The sequence below is a fragment of the Pelophylax lessonae genome (assembly GCF_965119305.1).
Source record: "Pelophylax lessonae genome assembly, chromosome: 4".
NCBI classification, from domain to species: Eukaryota; Metazoa; Chordata; class Amphibia; order Anura; family Ranidae; genus Pelophylax; species Pelophylax lessonae.
The window spans coordinates 16,310,266-16,328,829 of record NC_138771.1 but is presented as its reverse complement, the minus strand read 5'-3'; the positions used below and the strand labels follow the sequence as shown (position 1 = coordinate 16,328,829).

The 18,564-nt window shown below is 46.7% G+C and overlaps 1 protein-coding gene across 1 annotated transcript in view; it reads left to right on the top strand.

The window, feature by feature from the left end:
* The window catches only part of IQCH (IQ motif containing H), a gene marked incomplete at its 5' end in the record, with an annotated part of 256,557 nt that overhangs the window by 155,950 nt on the left and 82,043 nt on the right, over positions 1–18,564 (top strand). The window contains 1 exon segment of the mRNA XM_082253044.1: positions 7,215–7,406. Coding sequence (XP_082109170.1) covers positions 7,215–7,406 — 192 coding nt within the window.

The following is an 18,564-nucleotide window of genomic DNA, read 5'->3' as shown; positions in this document are numbered from 1 at the left end:
TGAAAGAGATAAAAGCGCACACGTCACCACCTAGAGGATAGGGGCAAACCTGCTTACCGGATCAAATTGACCCTCAAATTCTAGAGGTCAATAGTTATTTATGTAGAAACAAGGCCAGATAGACCAGCATCTTCTCAGGCATCAACTAGATAGTTGTTCAAAATGACTCTGTTTATGACACATGTATTCTATGATCCTGTAGCTGAAAGTTTCCAACAGTATGTTTGCTAATCAGTGACCTCATTACCTGAAGGGATACAAAGGACACGACAATAGTGCAGTATGTCCAAAAAGCTACACTAGCTAGTTTAATTCTAAATATATTGCACTCACAATCATAAAAACTTAATTGGTTAAATCAGACCAAAATAAAGATGGCCGAGGCAAGCGTGCTTACGTCATTCGGTCCCGTCCCCTTACGCGTTTTGTCATATACCAACGTCTTCTGAGGTATAGTGGCTGGATGCAAGCACGCTGTAAATAGAGTACAAGCCTGAAATGACTGGCTGGAAGCTTTACATAGCAAGCTTGCGCCTCACTATGCATTCCAAAGAGGGGAAGGGAAGCATCCATTGTTCACACAAGCACTTAAAGGGTAACTCCACTTTCATTGGCGAAAAAAGTATCAAACAAAGAAAAAACAATATAGCGCATACAATTGCGACACAAATCATATTGTGATTGAATATTATTAAAAATAACCTTTCCTTTTGAATCTGCAGCTGTTGTAATTTTCTGCAGATGAAATGCAATATGGCTACCTTGAGCTGTTCTGTACACAGAATGTATACTGACCACACCCCCAGAAACATAATTTCCTGCTTGTGTGATTGGCTCACCAATTTTCCCAGAAGTCTGCACTAAGATACAAGTCAGATTTCTGGCATCCCCTGCAACAAAAATGTCATTTTTGGTGAGATCCTCCCAATAGGAACACATCTAAAGGGATGCAGGCCCAGCAGCTTTCCTCATTACTACCCTGCAACTGCCACAGCTGATAGATAATTATGAAACCCCTCCCATTAGACCCACTCAGCACAGAGGCACAGAGAAACAAGCAATGATTTCTTCAGAATACCAAAAGGAAGGAATCTGCAACAAAATGTGTTAAAATCCTTGTAATGTTATAGATCAACCCAGAGGGGAATGTTTTTTTTTCTCAACAAAAGTGGAGTTAAGCTTTAAGATTGTGCGAACAAGAAAAAATATTTAACCCAACCAAATTAGAAAGATAATTAGGGAGCACCCATCAACAACATCCCCAATTTAAAATGTTTCATTCTAGTATAACAACCCAACCCTTACTTTTAAAAGCTAAACACGATGTCACGGATGTGGTAAAACATCGGTTACTGCAGACTTTGGTCTTCAAAGTTGCATGACAAGTCGCTTCCCAATGATAACTGTACATATATTTGCGACTTAAAATGGCAGCGACTTCAAAGTAGTTCATGCACTACTTTGGACCGATTTTCATGCAACTTGAGGACTTTAATGTTAACCCTCAAAAGTTGCATGAAAGTCATACCTAAAATGTTTATACAATGCAACAGTTGTGCAACAGTTTTCCATTATCACTGGTCAAAGCCAAAGTCCTATCCAAGTTGCACCCATCCAAAGTTGTGTCAAAGTTGCTTGCCAAAAGTCGGCGCAACTTTGGAGTCATACAAGTGTGAATGGAGATTTGTATTACTGTTGACTGATTAACTCTGCTTTAAGTCTTTTACAATCATCAACTACCCTTTCGATAAAATAGAACTTTATAAGATTAGTTTTGAACTTTCCTCCTGCTACTTTGAGGTCATGTCCCTGTATACTTGATTTTGGTTTACCACATCCGGTCCGGCCTATAGCAAAATGACGGCTGGGCGGTGATTTAATTGATGTGACTGGACGTCATATGACATCCTTCATAAAATGCCGCTCATGCACGCTGCGCGGCGATCGGTGATACTGTGTGGCGCTCGGACGCACCACATCTCCGATCACAGTAAAGAGCCTATGATGTAGGCTCTTCACCATGTAATCAGCTGTGTCCAATCATAGCTAATCACAGTGTAAATAGGAAGTGCTGGTTATCGGCATTTCTCTACTATCACTGACAGCGTGCGAGTAGAGGAGAGAAGATAAGCGGCTTTACTGACAGGAAGGGGGGGGGGGATCTGTGCTGATAATCAGTGCAAAAGTTATCAGTGCAGCCTCATCAGCGATGCCTGCCAGTGCCCACTAGTGATGCCCACCAGTGCTGCCTTTCAGTGCCCATCAGTGCTGCCTTGCAATGCCTCCTCATCAGTGCTGACTATCAATGCTGTTTATCAGTGCCACCTATCAGTGCACATCATTGCAGCCTATCAATGCCCATAAAGGCTGCCCATCTGTGCCGCCTATCAGTTCTTATCAGTGCCCATCAGTGCTGCATATTAGTGCCGCCTCCCCTGTTGCCTGTCAGTGCAGCCTCATCAGTGCAAATCAGTGAAAAAGATAAATTACCTATTTACAAAATTTGATAACAGAAACAAAGAAAAACTTTTTTTTTTTTCAAAATTTTCGGTCTTTTTTTATTTGTTTAGCAAAAAATAAAAAAACGCAGTGGTGATTGAATTCCACCAAAAGAAAGCTCCTTTCTAAAAGACCCCAAATCCCTCCTCAGCACTGAAAAGCATTCAAAACGCCAAGTTTGGCTGTTTTGAATGCTGTCAGATTTTTTAATTTGGCGCAGAGTACCCGGAAGTGATGTCATGGCATCACTTCCGGGTTCTTTACATGGAGACCGGCGCATGCGCACTTGCAGCAGGGATAGCGGCTTTCACTGGGACACATCTTCATGCTACACCGGGTCTTCTCTTCGGGGGCAGTGGTGCAGGTAGGGAAACCCGAGTGAGCCGTGGAAGGCAGTGGGAGGGGGGGGGGCGTCCCCTCCCGCTCCTTGTCATGACAGCGGAGCGGCTTCTCAGCCGCATCGGTTGTCATTACAAGTCAGCCGACCGTCGGCTATGGACACCGGTAATGGGGAGATGCCTCTAGCTGCAGGCATCACCCCAGGACATGCACTTTCCCTAAATATCGGCAATATCGGTAACCTCAGGGGCTGATTCCAATATATCGGGGAAAGTGCATATTGGCCCCCGATATATCGGTGTTGCCGATAATCGGTCGATCTCTAGTGATTACCATATGCCTCATAGGCTAGTTCCTACAGCTACAGGGCACAGGGGGCATTAATAAATAATAACGTCATTTTTGTAAAATCTTACCTGTAAAATTACTTTCTCTGAGTCCTCCGACAGTCGCCGCTTCCTCTAAGTCATCACTATTGGGTATTGACTTCCGCTCCGTAGGAGTAGCTAGGCATAAGACTTAGTCAAAAAGAACAAAGGCATTTGCATATACACACCCATGGGGGCTGTCCCACTAGGTCAATACCCCCCTGCAGTGACCACTCCCAACTCAGTTTGGTAGCATAGCAGTAGGAATTAAGACAGCAACCCCAAAAGAGGGGCGGGGGCGGCGACTGTCGGAGGACTCAGAGAAAGGAATTTTACAGGTAAGATTTTACAAAAATTCAGTTTTCTCTTACGTCCTCCGACAGTCGCCGCCTCCTCTAAGTCATCACTATTGGGATGTCCCAAAGCAGTGTATACATGAGGGGTGGGAGACGCAACCGTAGAAGAGGCAACGCAGTACCCACATCAGAGAAAGGAACCTTACACGCACCGTAAGAGAACCTTCTGGGCAACAGAAAACAAGGCTCAACAGGAGCAACAGCCAAGGAAAGCAAACACCAACAGCCAGGGACCCATAAAAAAACAAGGGTCCCTCATGGCACTGCCACACTGAGAACCTTGCGGCCAAAGGAGGCATCAGCTGATGCCAGAACATCTACCTTGTAGAATTTGGAAAAAGTGTGCACTGACGACCAAGTCGCAGCCTTGCACACTTGGGCCACGGAGGCCCGATGCCAATAGGCCCAGGATGCACTCAAAGATCTGGTAGAGTGCGCCTTAACAGGGAAGGGTGGAACCCGTTCCTTCAAAGCATAAGCCTGCTCAATGGTCTGTCTGATCCATATGGCAATAGTCGCTGCAGACGCAGCCATGCCCTTCCGAGGTCCCTCAGGAAGGACAAAGAGGAAATCCGTCTTCCGGAAGGATTCCGTAGAATACAGGTAAGCCCCGATCGCCCTTACAACATCCAAGGAATGCAGAGCAACCTCCTTGGGATACTTAAGCTTCGTACAAAGCGAAGGCAAGACAATGTCCTCATTAATATGGAACTCAGAGACCACCTTAGGAAGAAAGGAGGGATGCGGACGCAAGACCACCTTATCCTTGTGAATCACCAAGATAACGCTGCCAGTTCTGACACCCTGCGAGCCGAAGTGATCGCCACCAAAAAGGCAACCTTCTTAGACAGCAGAGGCAACAAAATCTCCCAGATGTGTTCAAAGGGAGCACGCTGTAACACGGACAGAACCAAGTTCAAGTCCCATGGAGGTAAGGGCTCCTTCCTGGGAGGGGCCAAATGTCGCACACCTTGAATGAAGGTGCGAACCAGAGAATGAGACGCCACAGGGCGTTGGAAAAGAATAGCCAGTGCAGACACCTGGCCCTTTATCGTGGCCAACGCCAAGCGCTGGTCCACCCCAGACTGGAGGAAGGCCAACACTCTCAACACCGAGTACGAGCGAGGGGAGAACCCCCTGGACTCATACCAGGCGAAATAAGCCTTCCAGGTACGGTAATAGATTTTACCAGAGGAAGTTTTTCTAGCCTTGATAAGGGTAGGGATGACCTCAGGGGAGAGACCCCTGTCCCTCAGGACTTGGGTCTCAACAGCCAGGCCGTTAAAGCCAGAGATCTTCCTGCAGAGGCAGCCGCCACGGAGGCGCCACTGCCAGGTGAACAACATCGGCGTACCAGGACCGGCGTGGCCAGTCAGGCGCCACCAGAATCACCAGGTGCGGTTCAGAGGCTAACCTGCGGAGGAACCTGGATAGCAACTGAATCGGAGGAAAGGCATACATCAGACGATACTGATGCCAAGGGGCCACCAACGCATCCGAGGCATCCCCCAGAGGATCGCGCGTTCTTGCCACGAACCTTTCCACCTTTTGGTTTAGCCGAGACGCGAACAGATCCACATCCTTGGATCCCCACTTCGCACACAGCATTTGGAAGACCTCCGGGTGCAGGGACCATATCACCATCCGAATTAGAAGAGAGAGACAATCTGGGCCTTTTCCTAGCAGCACGTTCAGCCATCAGCATTTCCATATTGGACACCAAGGTCGCCACTACAGGAGAACTGGGGTCCCCCACCAGACTGCCCCTTTAAAACCGCTGCTGAGTGCGCAGCCCACCGCTACAGATATAGTGACAAAGACCCCCAAACAGGAGAAGAAAAAACTGAGCCAGAAATGACAATACAGAAGGTAATGAGAGAGAGAGCCTGCAGAGCCCACAGAGTGTTACCACCGATGTCGCTGCTTCAGAGGAAAAGCAAGTGCTGACAGAGGAGGCTGAACTATAAGCTGCATGACTCAGGGAAAATGGCTGCCCCATAGGACTGAATGGAAGGCTCCGGCAAAATGGCCGCCGAACATGCGGTCAGAACACGATCGTTCTGGCATCGGAAGGCGCCAAAACAGCATGTATTATTGCCCATAGTGAAGCCAAACATGCTTGCCCATACCTAAAATGGCGCGCGGTTTTACCCCGCTGCGGGCGCCACACACACAGTCTGCACCCCCACAAACACCAAAGTAACACAGGGAAGGGGACCCCCAAAAACACACAGCACCACAGCGCATGTACAAGCGATCCCCGCAGGGACCGCTTCAGGGAGTCACACAGGCACAGACATGGGGACACACAGCAACACAGGACTGCCACCCCAGACAGAGGCCCCACACAGAAGTACTTACCTGTACCAGATGGCTTGGGGAGCCTCTCAGAACGGAAAGCCGCTGTCCTCATCTGACAGGGAATGGCGTTAGCCAGGGACCTTACACTGCAGTAGCGCAGATGTGACCTGTGAGGTAGCCACCTCACGGCTGCATCCCTGCTGCGAGCAGGGATGAGTCGTTCATAATGCCAGGACGAACCGCGGCTGAACACTCGATGGCGGGCTGGGGGTCCATCTGACCCTCTGCCCTGGAGAACCAGGGTGGTCAGTCCAAATACCAGCACAGCATGAATCCATCTTCATCCGAAGAATCGACTAAACTAAAGCTGACAAAATAAACAGCTAGTAAAATAAGAAAAAACTGACATTTTCAAAAGAAAATCAAATAAAAGAGATTAGATAGGCTGAGACTGTAGCCCCAGCACAGGGAAGCCTAACTACTCCTGACGCTAGGCAGAAAGAAACTGAGTTGGGAGTGGTCACTGCAGGGGGGTATTGACCTAGTGGGACAGCCCCCATGGGTGTGTCTATGCAAATGCCTTTGTTCTTTTTGACTAAGTCTTATGCCTAGCTACTCCTACGGAGCGGAAGTCAATACCCAATAGTGATGACTTAGAGGAGGCGGCGACTGTCGGAGGACGTAAGAGAAATAAACTTTTATAGTTTTATACTTTTTCCTTATTTTCTTGCCTTGTGACTCTGTGCAGCCAAGCAGTGCTGGGACAAGGTCATCTAATGCCCAAGGGAACATGTCAAACTGCAGCCTCCCCCCCTCCCTCTTCCCAGATTATGTATGAGCATTATGTGTCAGCAAAAATCCTCCCACAAAAACACTGAGCACTAATCTGCATGCTTACCCCCTGAGCATAAACCCCCCCCTCCTCCCTGTACAAATCCACCCCCCATGCTGAAATCCCCCCCCCCCCCAAATTCCTCCTTACAACACAAATTCCGCTTCCCCTCAATCCCCTTGTTGTACCCCCTCACTTCACATGATACCACAGTGCCCAGGGTAGATGTCCCTTCTGCCCTCCGCTTATCCTGGCCCTGCAACCAAGTGTTGCATAGTCATTTTTTTTTTTAATAGGACGCAGTGGTAGATCTATACATAAAGGAAATATGATAGGATATGATTTTAATTTCCACAAGAGTAATGTGGTTGTAGACAAAGGGTGGGGTTGGTAAAAAAATAGGGTGAAGCTATAATAAATGTAACTTTATATACTGTACATGCCCATTGGTGAGATAATCTTGTAAAGAATTGGCGATATGTGTCACATAATAAAGCCTGATCTCTGCTCTGTCTACAGTTCCTCGGTGCTCTGGGCCAACTCATAGCCGATAACCTGCTGGTGACTCGCTGGTTGTTTAAAGTGGACAATGAATTTGGCAGTAACGGGACTGCGTTCTGTGACATTGGGGTCCACCTGCCATGCTACAGCTGGGCCCTGAGAGAGAGCGAGAAGTACGGCCCCGACACCTGGAAGCAGAAATGGGCACAGGTGAGTCCGCGAGACAGGTAATATCGCACAGGTTCAACACAGATGGGGTTAACAGACCTGCACTGCCTGCAACAGCAGCCTCGAGCTGCAGGATCCTGCGCACCGGCAATGCTTTAATGTCCTGTTATTCCCCGACCTGTTCTGTTCCTTAATGAGGACAATGTAAGAGTATCGTCGGCAGCGGCACAGCCGGTGAACGCTGGCAGGTTATTAAAACATTACAGCATCTTGATGAAAGACTTTCCTGCAGGCTAAGAACGACAGAACAAGACTCCATTCCGCCGCAATGATTAGAAATGAGTGTATGTCTCTGAGCGCTAAATTATGTTAATAGTTACAAATTGAGGTATTTGCATAACAGTTTATGATACATAATGACAAGTTCCCCTTTCTCTGTGTGTGTCACATCACCGAGACCTGTGCCTGCGTTACAAGGATGAAGTAGATTGATGTTTGAGGAACGTGACGCTGTTATCTCAGCCGGGGCTCTGCCGCTCGCTCTAATCTCTCGCTTAAAGAGGACTTTTAGCCAAAAATGCAGGCAGACATACTCTGGGATGAACCCACTATTCATAGAATGGTAGTCCGTCCATTTACAAAGAATTATTGAGACCGCATGGCATTAGGACCTTTCTACCAGATGTCCACAGCATCCACTCAATCCTACATGTGGGTACAGAAAGGGGTACACCTCACAGTTACATAGTTAGTCTGGTTGAAGAAAGACACAAATCCATCTGGTTTAACCAACAGGAAAAATAGAAAACCTCCATATACACAATCCTATACCCACAGTTGATACAGAGGAAGGCAACAAGCCCCTAAAAAGCGTGATCCAATTTGCCTTGGGGGAATAATTCCTTCTTGATGTCCTTAGGGAAATTGGATATTCCCTGGTGTAATTACCTATAAATCTTAATATCCAATTATATTTTATGCATCCAGTTCTTTTTTTTTAAAACAATCTACAGAGCTGTCCGAGAACTAGTTCTTGAAGGCGTCTATCCCACATATTCACAGCTCTTACTGTGAAAAAGCCTTTCTGTATGTGGAGGTTAAATCTCTTTTTCCTCCAGAGGTAAAGATTGTCCCCCTTGTCCTCTGTAATGACATTAAAGTCGATGACTCAGCACCAAGTTCACTATACAGTCCACCTATGTATTTATACATGGTGATCATATCCCCCCTTATGTATTTATACATGGTGATCGTATCCCCCCTTATGTATTTATACATGGTGATCATATCCCCCCCTTATGCTTTTATACATGGTGATCATATCCCCCCTTATGTATTTATACATGGTGATCATATCCCCTCTTATGTATTTATACATGGTGATCGTATCCCCCCTTATGTATTTATACATGGTGATCATATCCCCCCCTTATGCTTTTATACATGGTGATCATATCCCCCTTATGTATTTATAAATGTGATCGTATCCCCCTTATAAATTTATACATGGTGATCGTATTGCCCCCCCCCCTCTGTATTTATACATGGTGATCATACCCCCCCTTATATATTTATACATGGTGATCATATCCCCCCTTATGTATTTATACATGGTGATCATATCCCCCCTTATGTATTTATACATGGTGATCATATCCCCCCTTATGTATTTATACATGGTGATCATACCCCCCCTTATATATTTATACATGGTGATCATATCCCCCCTTATTTATTTATACATGGTGATCATATTCCCTCCCTTATGTATTTATACACAATGATCCTATCCCCCCCTTATGTATGTACATATGATGATCATACCCCCCCTTATGTACTGATACATGGTGATCATATCCCCTCCTCTGTATTTATACATGGTGATCGTATCCCCCCTTATGTATTTATACATGGAGATCATATCCCCCCTTATGTATTTATATATGGTGATCATATCCCCCCTTATGTATTTATACATGGTGATCGTATCCCCCCCTTATGCCATTATACATGGTGATCATATCCCCCCCTTATGTATTTATACATGGTGATCGTATCCCCCCCTTATGTCATTATACATGGTGATCCTATCCCCCCTTATTTATTTATACATGAAGATCATATCCCCCCCCCCTTATGTATTTATACATGGAGATCATATCCCCCTTATGTATATACATGGAGATCATATCCCCCCTTATTTATTTATACATGGAGATCATATCCCCCCCCCTTATGTATTTATACATGGAGATCATATCCCCCTTATATATTTATACATGGAGATCATATCCCCCTTATGTATTTATACATGGAGATCATACCCCCCCCCCCCACTTATGTATATACATGGTTATCATATCCCCCCTTAATCTCCTCTTCTCAGCAGAGAATAAATTCAGTTCCTCTAATCTCACCTCATAGCTGAGCTCCTCCATGCCTCTTATCAGTCTTAAATTGTATGTAAATTTCTCCTATTTGCTCCCATTTGGTCTGTTAGATATCCCATTGATATCTAACAGAACAGATATCTATGTTATATTATATTATGATATATGATGTTTTATTATATCTGTTTGACGAGTCTGAAAAAAGTATCTGATCATCCAGCCAGAAATCTTGCGAGCTATGAATTTTCTATTCTCTCTCTCCCTGGATTTTTATCAGTTAGTATTGATGATCCACGAAAATTGTTGGTGGTCCCCAGGGGTTTTGCCACAAATCAACATTGCGGCAGATGAATACGACCCAATGTTGTTTCCAGTGTTGTTCTCAATGCGCGCTGACAGTCAATACTGTCAGCACGCATTGATGCTCAATGCCTCCTCTGTAGTTCTGGCTCCTGTGAACTCAGAGGGGGGCTGCCGGGAGTAGTGGAGAGTGCGGGAGGTGAAGGAGGGGACTTCCAATGGCAGCGCTGATCACAGACTGTGGGAGGGGCATGGAGCTTGTGCACATGGCTGGATAAGGAGGGGAGATCCAATGATGAGTCTGTGTAAGGCAGCATTGTGATACAGAGGGAGGGGGCGGAGAACTGGAGCATTGTGGGTATAAGGCATGGCAAATTCCTGTTAGTGGTCCACTTTTGTGCAAACCAACCAAAATACACTTATTGAGATATTTTGTATACCAAAAATATGTAGCAGAATACAAATTGGCCTAAAATGATGAAAAAATATGATTTTTAAATTTATTTTATTGGGGAATGCTATATAGCAGAATGTGAACAATATTTGTGTTTTTTCAGAATTGTCGCTCTTTTTTTGTTTATAGCGCAATAAATAAAAATCGCAAAGGTGATCAAATACCACCAAAAGAAAGCTTTATTTGTTGGAAAGAAAGGACGTCAATTTTATTTAGGTACAGTGTCGCACGACCGCGCAATTGTCCGTTAAAGTAACGCAGTGCCGAATCGCAAAATAAGGCCTGGTCATTAAGGGGGTAAACCTTCCAGTCCAGAAGTGGTTAAATAGTGTTTTCAGTGGTGATCAGATACAGATGAATTCTCCTGTAAGTGGGCTCAGATAAGCCGATACCAAATAGATGTACACTGTGATATACTACTTGGAACCGTTTCAGGAGGGCAGGTTGAGCCAGTGTTAGTAAATGTGGCAAGAGCCCTGATGAAGGGGAAATGTGTTTGCCCCCTGAAACATGTTTGATTTTTCCTGCTATGAATCAATTTTAGCAATAAATTACCTTGGACTCTTGAAAATATGTTTGGCGCATTAATTGGACTGTATGTCCAGTATGTGGATTCTCAGCTCTGGGTTCTTTCCTTGTTTAGAAGGGAAGTTCCTATGTCACGGTCAGGTGTCAGGCTCGGAGACCAGTAGCTATAGCAGTAGAGAGAATCCCACCGATCAGCTAGATATGTATACAAGCAGCCCACCCGGTCGGATGACGCAGGCTCACCTGAGGGGCAGGGCTGAGCACTAACCGGTGTTCACCAGAGCTCCTTATGGTGGGGATGGGTTTTGCTGTGTGTTAGTACTAGGTCCCAGTCCTCAGGATTACCCCACCAGGAGGTGAGCAAGCCGGGGTCCAGTAGTAGATATAGCAGGTAGGGAGCAAGCATAAGCATAGTCAGTAAAAGTGCCAAAGGTCAGTAACAAGTAGTTGCAATTTGGGATAAAGCGGAAGTGTAATCGAGGAACAAGCCAAAGGTCTGTAAGGAGTGGTAGTGAAGATAAGGATAGCTGCAGGTACACAAAGCAGAAAGATATCAGCTGAAGAGAGCACAATAATCTGGCAAACAGGAAGTGCAAAGGCATGGCTTACATAGGAATTTCATGGGAGGAGCAAAGAGTTCAAGGTTCACTAGAAACAAGGGACAAAGCAAGGTTGTTGAGATCAGACAGGGAGCTGTCCAGCATCTCAGGTGACTCAGCAAGAAGAGCTACTGCTGGATGCAGCAGAGGTCGCAGGTTAAGATCCTGGCTCTGACACCCAGTTCTGTGTTCTATAATGGTGCTGGTGGCTGAGCCTGATGTGCAGAGGTAGCCTAGCAGGGTCCGGTAAAACAGGAACACGGACAGATCACACTGGTGGTAGACACGGGCTAGCCCGAGGTGCGGTGTCTAAGTGACAGCAGGTCTTCACCAGAGCCTCTGATGGTGAGGATGGATTTTGCAGCGTGCTGAACACCAGGTCGCAGTCCCCAGGGTCGCCCCACCAGGAGGTGAACAAGTCCAGAACCCAAAGCAGATAAGCCGACAAGGATAAGGCAGGGGAGTAGTCAAAAGAATGAGCCAAGGTTAGGGCGGGCAGCAAGCAGACAAAGTAAGAGACAAGCCGGGAGGTCAATCAGGAAGTCAACAGGATACAGCAGGTTCAGGATCCGGAGTACAGGTAAAGCTGCAGACAAGACAGCAAGGAGCAAGTGTGTCAGTCACCTTTATATAGGCCACGTATGGCACCAAATCGTGATGCTATTGCGCACGCGCATGCGCATTGGCAAACGCAAGGTCGCCATTAAACGGGAACAAGTGAATTCACGCATGCGCATTCCCATACGCCCTTGGATGTCACCATGTGTTCTTACAGCGGCACTAGTGTGCCCAGTAACACTTTCAATGACCCTTCGAAAATCTGAAACCAGTGCCCTGTTTGCTCTTGTGTTAGGATTGCGGTAATGGCAGGATTACATAGTTACATAGTTGGTGAAATTGAAAAAAAGACACCAGTCCATCCAGTTCAACCTATGATGTGTGTGTGTTTGCTGTTAACCGTACATTGTATACCCCTGTATGTTGTGGTCTTTAAGCTGCCGATCTAATAGTTTTTTGAAACTATCGATGCTCCCTGCTGACACCACTTCTTGTGGAAGAGAATTCCACATCCTTACCACTCTAACAGTAAAGAACCCTATACACAGTTTAAGGTTAAACCGCTTTTCTTCTAGTGTTAAAGTTAAAATATTGGGAAAAAAAGTGTGAAAAAAGAAAACGAATGCAGACACCATATCTAAGGATCAGTAAACGGCAATACTATCAGTTTTTGTTCTTGGATTTGGTTACGCATTAAGCAAAGCACAGAGTAGAGATTATACACCCGGGTGGAGATACATACAGTCAAACGCCCCAAGGCATAAACGTCATGATTCACTGAACAAAAGAAACGCTGTCAACTCTTGCAGCTTTAACAGGACACTTTTAATTTGAAGATTGAAAACGATTGTCTTCTTAATTATAGACTGTTAAGCATATTGATTGTTTGTCAGTGCGGCCCCTTGTTTTGTTTATAGAAATCCATTAATGGGATTTTTCGTTGATTCTAATTGCTTTTGTAGCACATTTACAAGGCTGGTGCTGAACATATTAACATCAGTTTATGAAAAGTGTGTGTCTTTATAGAAGAGCACACCAACTTATATCTAATTCAATTGACACTAAACAATATCCTTATTCTCCAAAAATCATCAATACATCCTCTACTTAACCATTTCTGGATCGGAAGGATTTTCCCCCTTAACTCCCTTAGCGGTAACCCCGAGCGTGACTCGGGGTGTTTTTTTCATGCTAGGATCGGTATCCCCGAGTCACGCTCGGGGGTAGATGTGCAGAGCCTGCAGCAGGGTTCCTTACCTTCTCCTGGCGATCCAGCGATGATCTCCCATTGCTGTGATCGCCGCCGAGATCCCCGCCGCGCCGTCCGTCGCTCTGATGACTTCCTGGTTCCGTTCCCTGCAGCAGCAATGGTACATGGGAGCGGAACTGGGAGGGAAATTCAAATGTTGCACAAACACAAACACATAAAAAGGAGGCGATACAATGTAATCTGAGAGGATTACACTGTATCACCTTGGTATCAGAAAAATATCAAATATTATAAATTGTAAATTATAAATTATATTATTAATATATATTATATCTATATTATATCTATTATAATATTTATATTTTATAATATATTTATTATTAACCACTTTAATACAGGGCACTTCCCTCCCTTCCCGCCCAGGCCAATTTTCCCCTTTTAGCGCTGTTGCATTTTGAATGACAATTGCGCGGTCATGCAACACTGTACCTACACCAAATTTATGTCATTTTCCCCCCACAAATAGAGCTTTATTTTGGTGGTATTTGATCACCTCTGGGTTTTTTCCTTTTTGCTAAACAAATAAAAAAAGACCGAAAAGTTTGAAAAAAAAAAAAAGTTTTTTTGTTTATGTTATACAATTTTGTAAATAAATAAGTTTTTTCCTGCACTGATGAGCATTGATGAGACTGCACTGAAAGGCACTGATGAGGAGGCACTGATGGGGTGGCACTGATGGGGTGGCACTGATAGGCGGCACTGATAGGCGGCACTGATATGCAGCACTGATAGGCACTGATATGTGGCACTGATAGGTAGCACTGATATGCAGCATTGGTGGGCACTGATAGGCGGCACTGCTGGGCACTGATAGGCGGCATTGATGGGCACTGATAGGTGGCACTGACGGGCACTGATAGGTGGCACTGACGGGCGCTAATGGGCACTGATAGGCGGCACTGGTGGGCACTGATGGGCACTGATGGGCGGCACTGATCGGCACTGATGGGCGGCACTGATGGGCACTGATCGGCACTGATGGGCGGCACTGATGGGCACTAATTGGCACTGATAGGCGGCACCGGTGGGCAATAATGGGCACTGGTGGGCGACACTTAAGGATGGCAATGATGGGCACTTGTGGGCAGCACTGATAGGGAGGGCACTGGTGGGCAGCACTGATGGGGTGGGCAATGGGGGGCTCCCTGAGCCCTGATTGCCATCCCTGGTGGCCATAGTGGGCATCCCTGGGGTCATAGTGGGCATCCCTGGGGTCACAGTGGGCATCCCTGGTGGATCTAGTGGCATCCCCCCCCCGAGGGTCTGCACTGGTAATCAATGATCTGATTACCAGTGCCGACCCCCCCCCTGTCAGGGGAGCCGCCGATCGGCGCTCCCTTACTCGTGCCTGTCAGGCACGAACTAAGGAAAGCCGATCAACGGCTGTTCCTATTTACTATGTGACCAGCCGTGATTGGACACGGCTGATCACATGGTAAAGAGCCTCCGTCAGAGGCTCTTTACCGAGATCAGAGATGCAGGGTGTCAGACTGACACCTCGCATCACCGATCGCCGCTCTGCGCGCCCCCGGGGGGCGCCCAGAGCGGAGTTATCCTGCCGCCGTCATATGACGTCCGGTCAGGATAACTCAACCACATTCCCGCCGTCATTTGCCTATAGGGCGGGCGGGAAGTGGTTAATACAATATTTATATTTTATAATATATATATATTATATATATTATAAATTATAAATATCAAAAAATTGTACCGCTATTGGTACATAATTCCTGACATAATCATACCGCCAGGGAGGTTAATGACCAGGCCATATTTTGCGATACGGCACTGCGTTACTTTAACGGACAATTGCGCAATCGTGCGATGCTGTACCCAAATACAACTGATGTCCTTTTTTCCCACAAACAGAGCTTTCTTTTGGTGGTATTTTATCCCCTGTGCGTTTTTTTTTTTTTTTGCGCTATAAACAAAAAAAGAGCGACAATTCTGAAACAAAAACAACATTTTTCACATTCTGCTATATAACATTCCCCAAAAAAAAATTTAAAAATCAAAATCTTTTAACATTTTAGGCCAATTTGTATTCTGCTACATATTTTTGGTAAAAGAAAATCACAATAAGCATATTTTGATTGGTTTTAAGTTATCGCGTCTACAAACTACGGGAAAGATTTATGTCATTTTTATTGTTTTTTTTTTACTAGTAATGGCAGCGATCTGCGATTTTTTTGCAGGACTTCGACATTGCGGCGGACAGATCGGACCCCTAACTGACATTTTTGACACTTTTGGGGGGACCAGTGACATTACTACAGTAATCAGAGCTACAAATATGCACTGTTACTGTAATAATGACACTGGCAGGGAAGGGGTTAACCCAGTAAGTGATCAAGGGGTTAAATGTGTACCTAGGGGCATGTTTATAACTGTATGGGGGCGGGGCTTGCGAAATGATCATAGAGACCTGTGTTCCTATATAGAAGGATCACAGGAGCTCTGTGATCATTCCAGAGAGAACAGTCGGCTGTGTTTACAACAGCTGACCGTTCTTCTCTCTCAGCGGAGAGCGATCGCGGGTGTCAGGCGGCAATCGGAGCTGCCTGCCCCGCACATCGGAGTCCCCGCTGACGAGTGAGGGCGGCAGCGTGCCGCCGGCGGTGCGCGCTCACCCCCTAGTTGCAGGCGCGCGACCAACGTATACCTACGTTGGTTCGCGTAGAAGGGCCGCCCTGCCGCAGTATAACTGAGGCAGGCGGTCGGGAAGCAGTTAATGACCTTGTAATCTATTTTTTTTTTTTTTATGAAATTGTTTACTGTGTTTATCTGCCTTGTTATGTCCTTTTGTAAGTTTTTGAACCTCTTCTTTTTCCCCCTCTTCCAATTGTTTGGAACGGTCAGGCAGTACACATTTGGTTGCGGTTATGAGCACTGCTCTATATACAATGGGTACGGAAAGTATTCAGACCCCCTTAAATTTTTCACTCTTTGTTATATTGCAGCCATTTGCTAAAATCATTTAAGTTCATTCTTCTTCCTCATGAATGTACACAGAGCACCCCATACTGACAGAAAAACACAGAATTGTTGACATTGTTGCAGATTTATTAAAAAAGAAAAACTGAAATATCACATGGTCCTAAGTATTCAGACCCTTTGCTCAGTATTTAGTAGAAGCCCCCTTTTGATCTAATACAGCCAGGAGTCTTTTTGGGAAAGATGCAACAAGTCTTTCACACCTGGATTTGGGGATCCTCTGCCATTCCTCCTTGCAGATCCTCTCCAGTTCTGTCAGGTTGGATGGTAAACGTTGGTGGACAGCCATTTTTAGGTCTCTCCAGAGATGCTCAATTGGGTTTAAGTCAGGGCTCTGGCTGGGCCATTCAAGAACAGTCACGGAGTTGTTGTGAAGCCACTCCTTCGTTATTTTAGCTGTGTGCTTAGGGTCATTGTCTTGTTGTCTTGTTGGAAGGTAAACCTTCGGCCCAGTCTGGAGAAGGTTTTTGTCCAGGATATCCCTGTACTTGGCCGCATTCATCTTTCCCTTGATTGCAACCAGTCGTCCTGTCCCTGCAGCTGAAAAACACCCCCACAGCATGATGCTGCCACCACCATGCTTCACTGTTGGGACTGTATTGGACAGGTGATGAGCAGTCAGTGGCGTAGCGTGGGTTGTCAGCACCCGGGGCAAGGCAAGTAATTTGCGCCCCCTACACAAACCTACTAGACCACTACACAGACCTACCCCCCCCATACACTGACACCTACACGGACCCCCCTTCACTTACCCCCACTACACTGACACATACACTGACCCCCCATACACTGACCCCTACACTGACTCCCCCTTACATTTCTATACACTGCCCCCCCCATACACTAACACCCCGTACACTGACACCTATACTGACACCCCCTACACTGACCCCCCCCCCATACACTGACAGCTACACTGACACCTATACTGACCCCCTTACATTCCCACATACACTGACCCCCAATACACTGACCCCTACACTGACTCCCCCCTACATTTCCACATACACTGACCCCCTACACTGACCCCTACACTAATAGCTATACTGACCCCCCATACACTGACACCTATACTGACCCACCTATACTGACCCCCTACACTGACCGCCACATACACTGACACCTATACTGGCCCACCTATACTGACCCCCTACACTGACCGCCACATACACTGACACCTATACTGACCCCCCTACACTGATCCCCCCCCCATACACTGACACCTACACTGACCGCCACATACACTGACACCTATACTGACCCCCCTACATTTCCACATACACTGACCCCCCCACACTGATCCCCCCCCCATACACTGACACCTACACTGACACCTATGCTGACCCTCCTACACTGACACACCCTCCTCTACACTGACCCCCCCCCCAATATGCATACAGTTATTCAGTGTTCTTCTTCAGTTCTCACAGACACAGACACTCAGTCAGTCAGACTCAGTCTGTCACTACTACTAGCACTGTACACAGCCAGCCCACTTAGCCCAGTACAACTCCAGTCACAGTCCAGTCAGTCCTGACTCCTGTCCTGTGTCACTCGTGACTCCTACCTTTTTTTTGCAGGTGCACCCGATCACAGCAGGCTATGTCTTCTCCTCCAGGTCCTCCGGCTCCTAGGTTTTCCTCCTGCGTCTGTCACCACTGGCTCTCTCCTCTCTGGCCTGTGTCACCTGCCGCCGCTGCCAGCTTCTTCTTGCTGCTGTGTGCCTGGGCTGGTCTGGTGTGGCTCCCGCGCTCAGCGCTGCGCTGGGCGGCCGCTGCAGTGCATTGTCCCTCCCCCAGATGGTCCCTCGCTCTCCGCACACCTGGCACCACCCCCCCCCCCCTCCACAGTGGGCGGCGATCCGGCGGCTCGGATCAGATTCGCACAGTGCCGCCGCCACAGCCAGCACTGCAGTGAGAGAATGAGTGAGCCAGGCAGGGCAGAGCTGCGAGTGCGAGCGCGCCCCCCCACAGATGTTGCGCCCGGTGCGGCCGGCCCCCCCTGCACCCCCCACGCTACGCCACTGTGAGCAGTGCCTGGTTTTCTCCACACATACCGCTTAGAATTAAGGCCAAAAAGTTCTATTTTGGTCTCATCAGACCAGAGA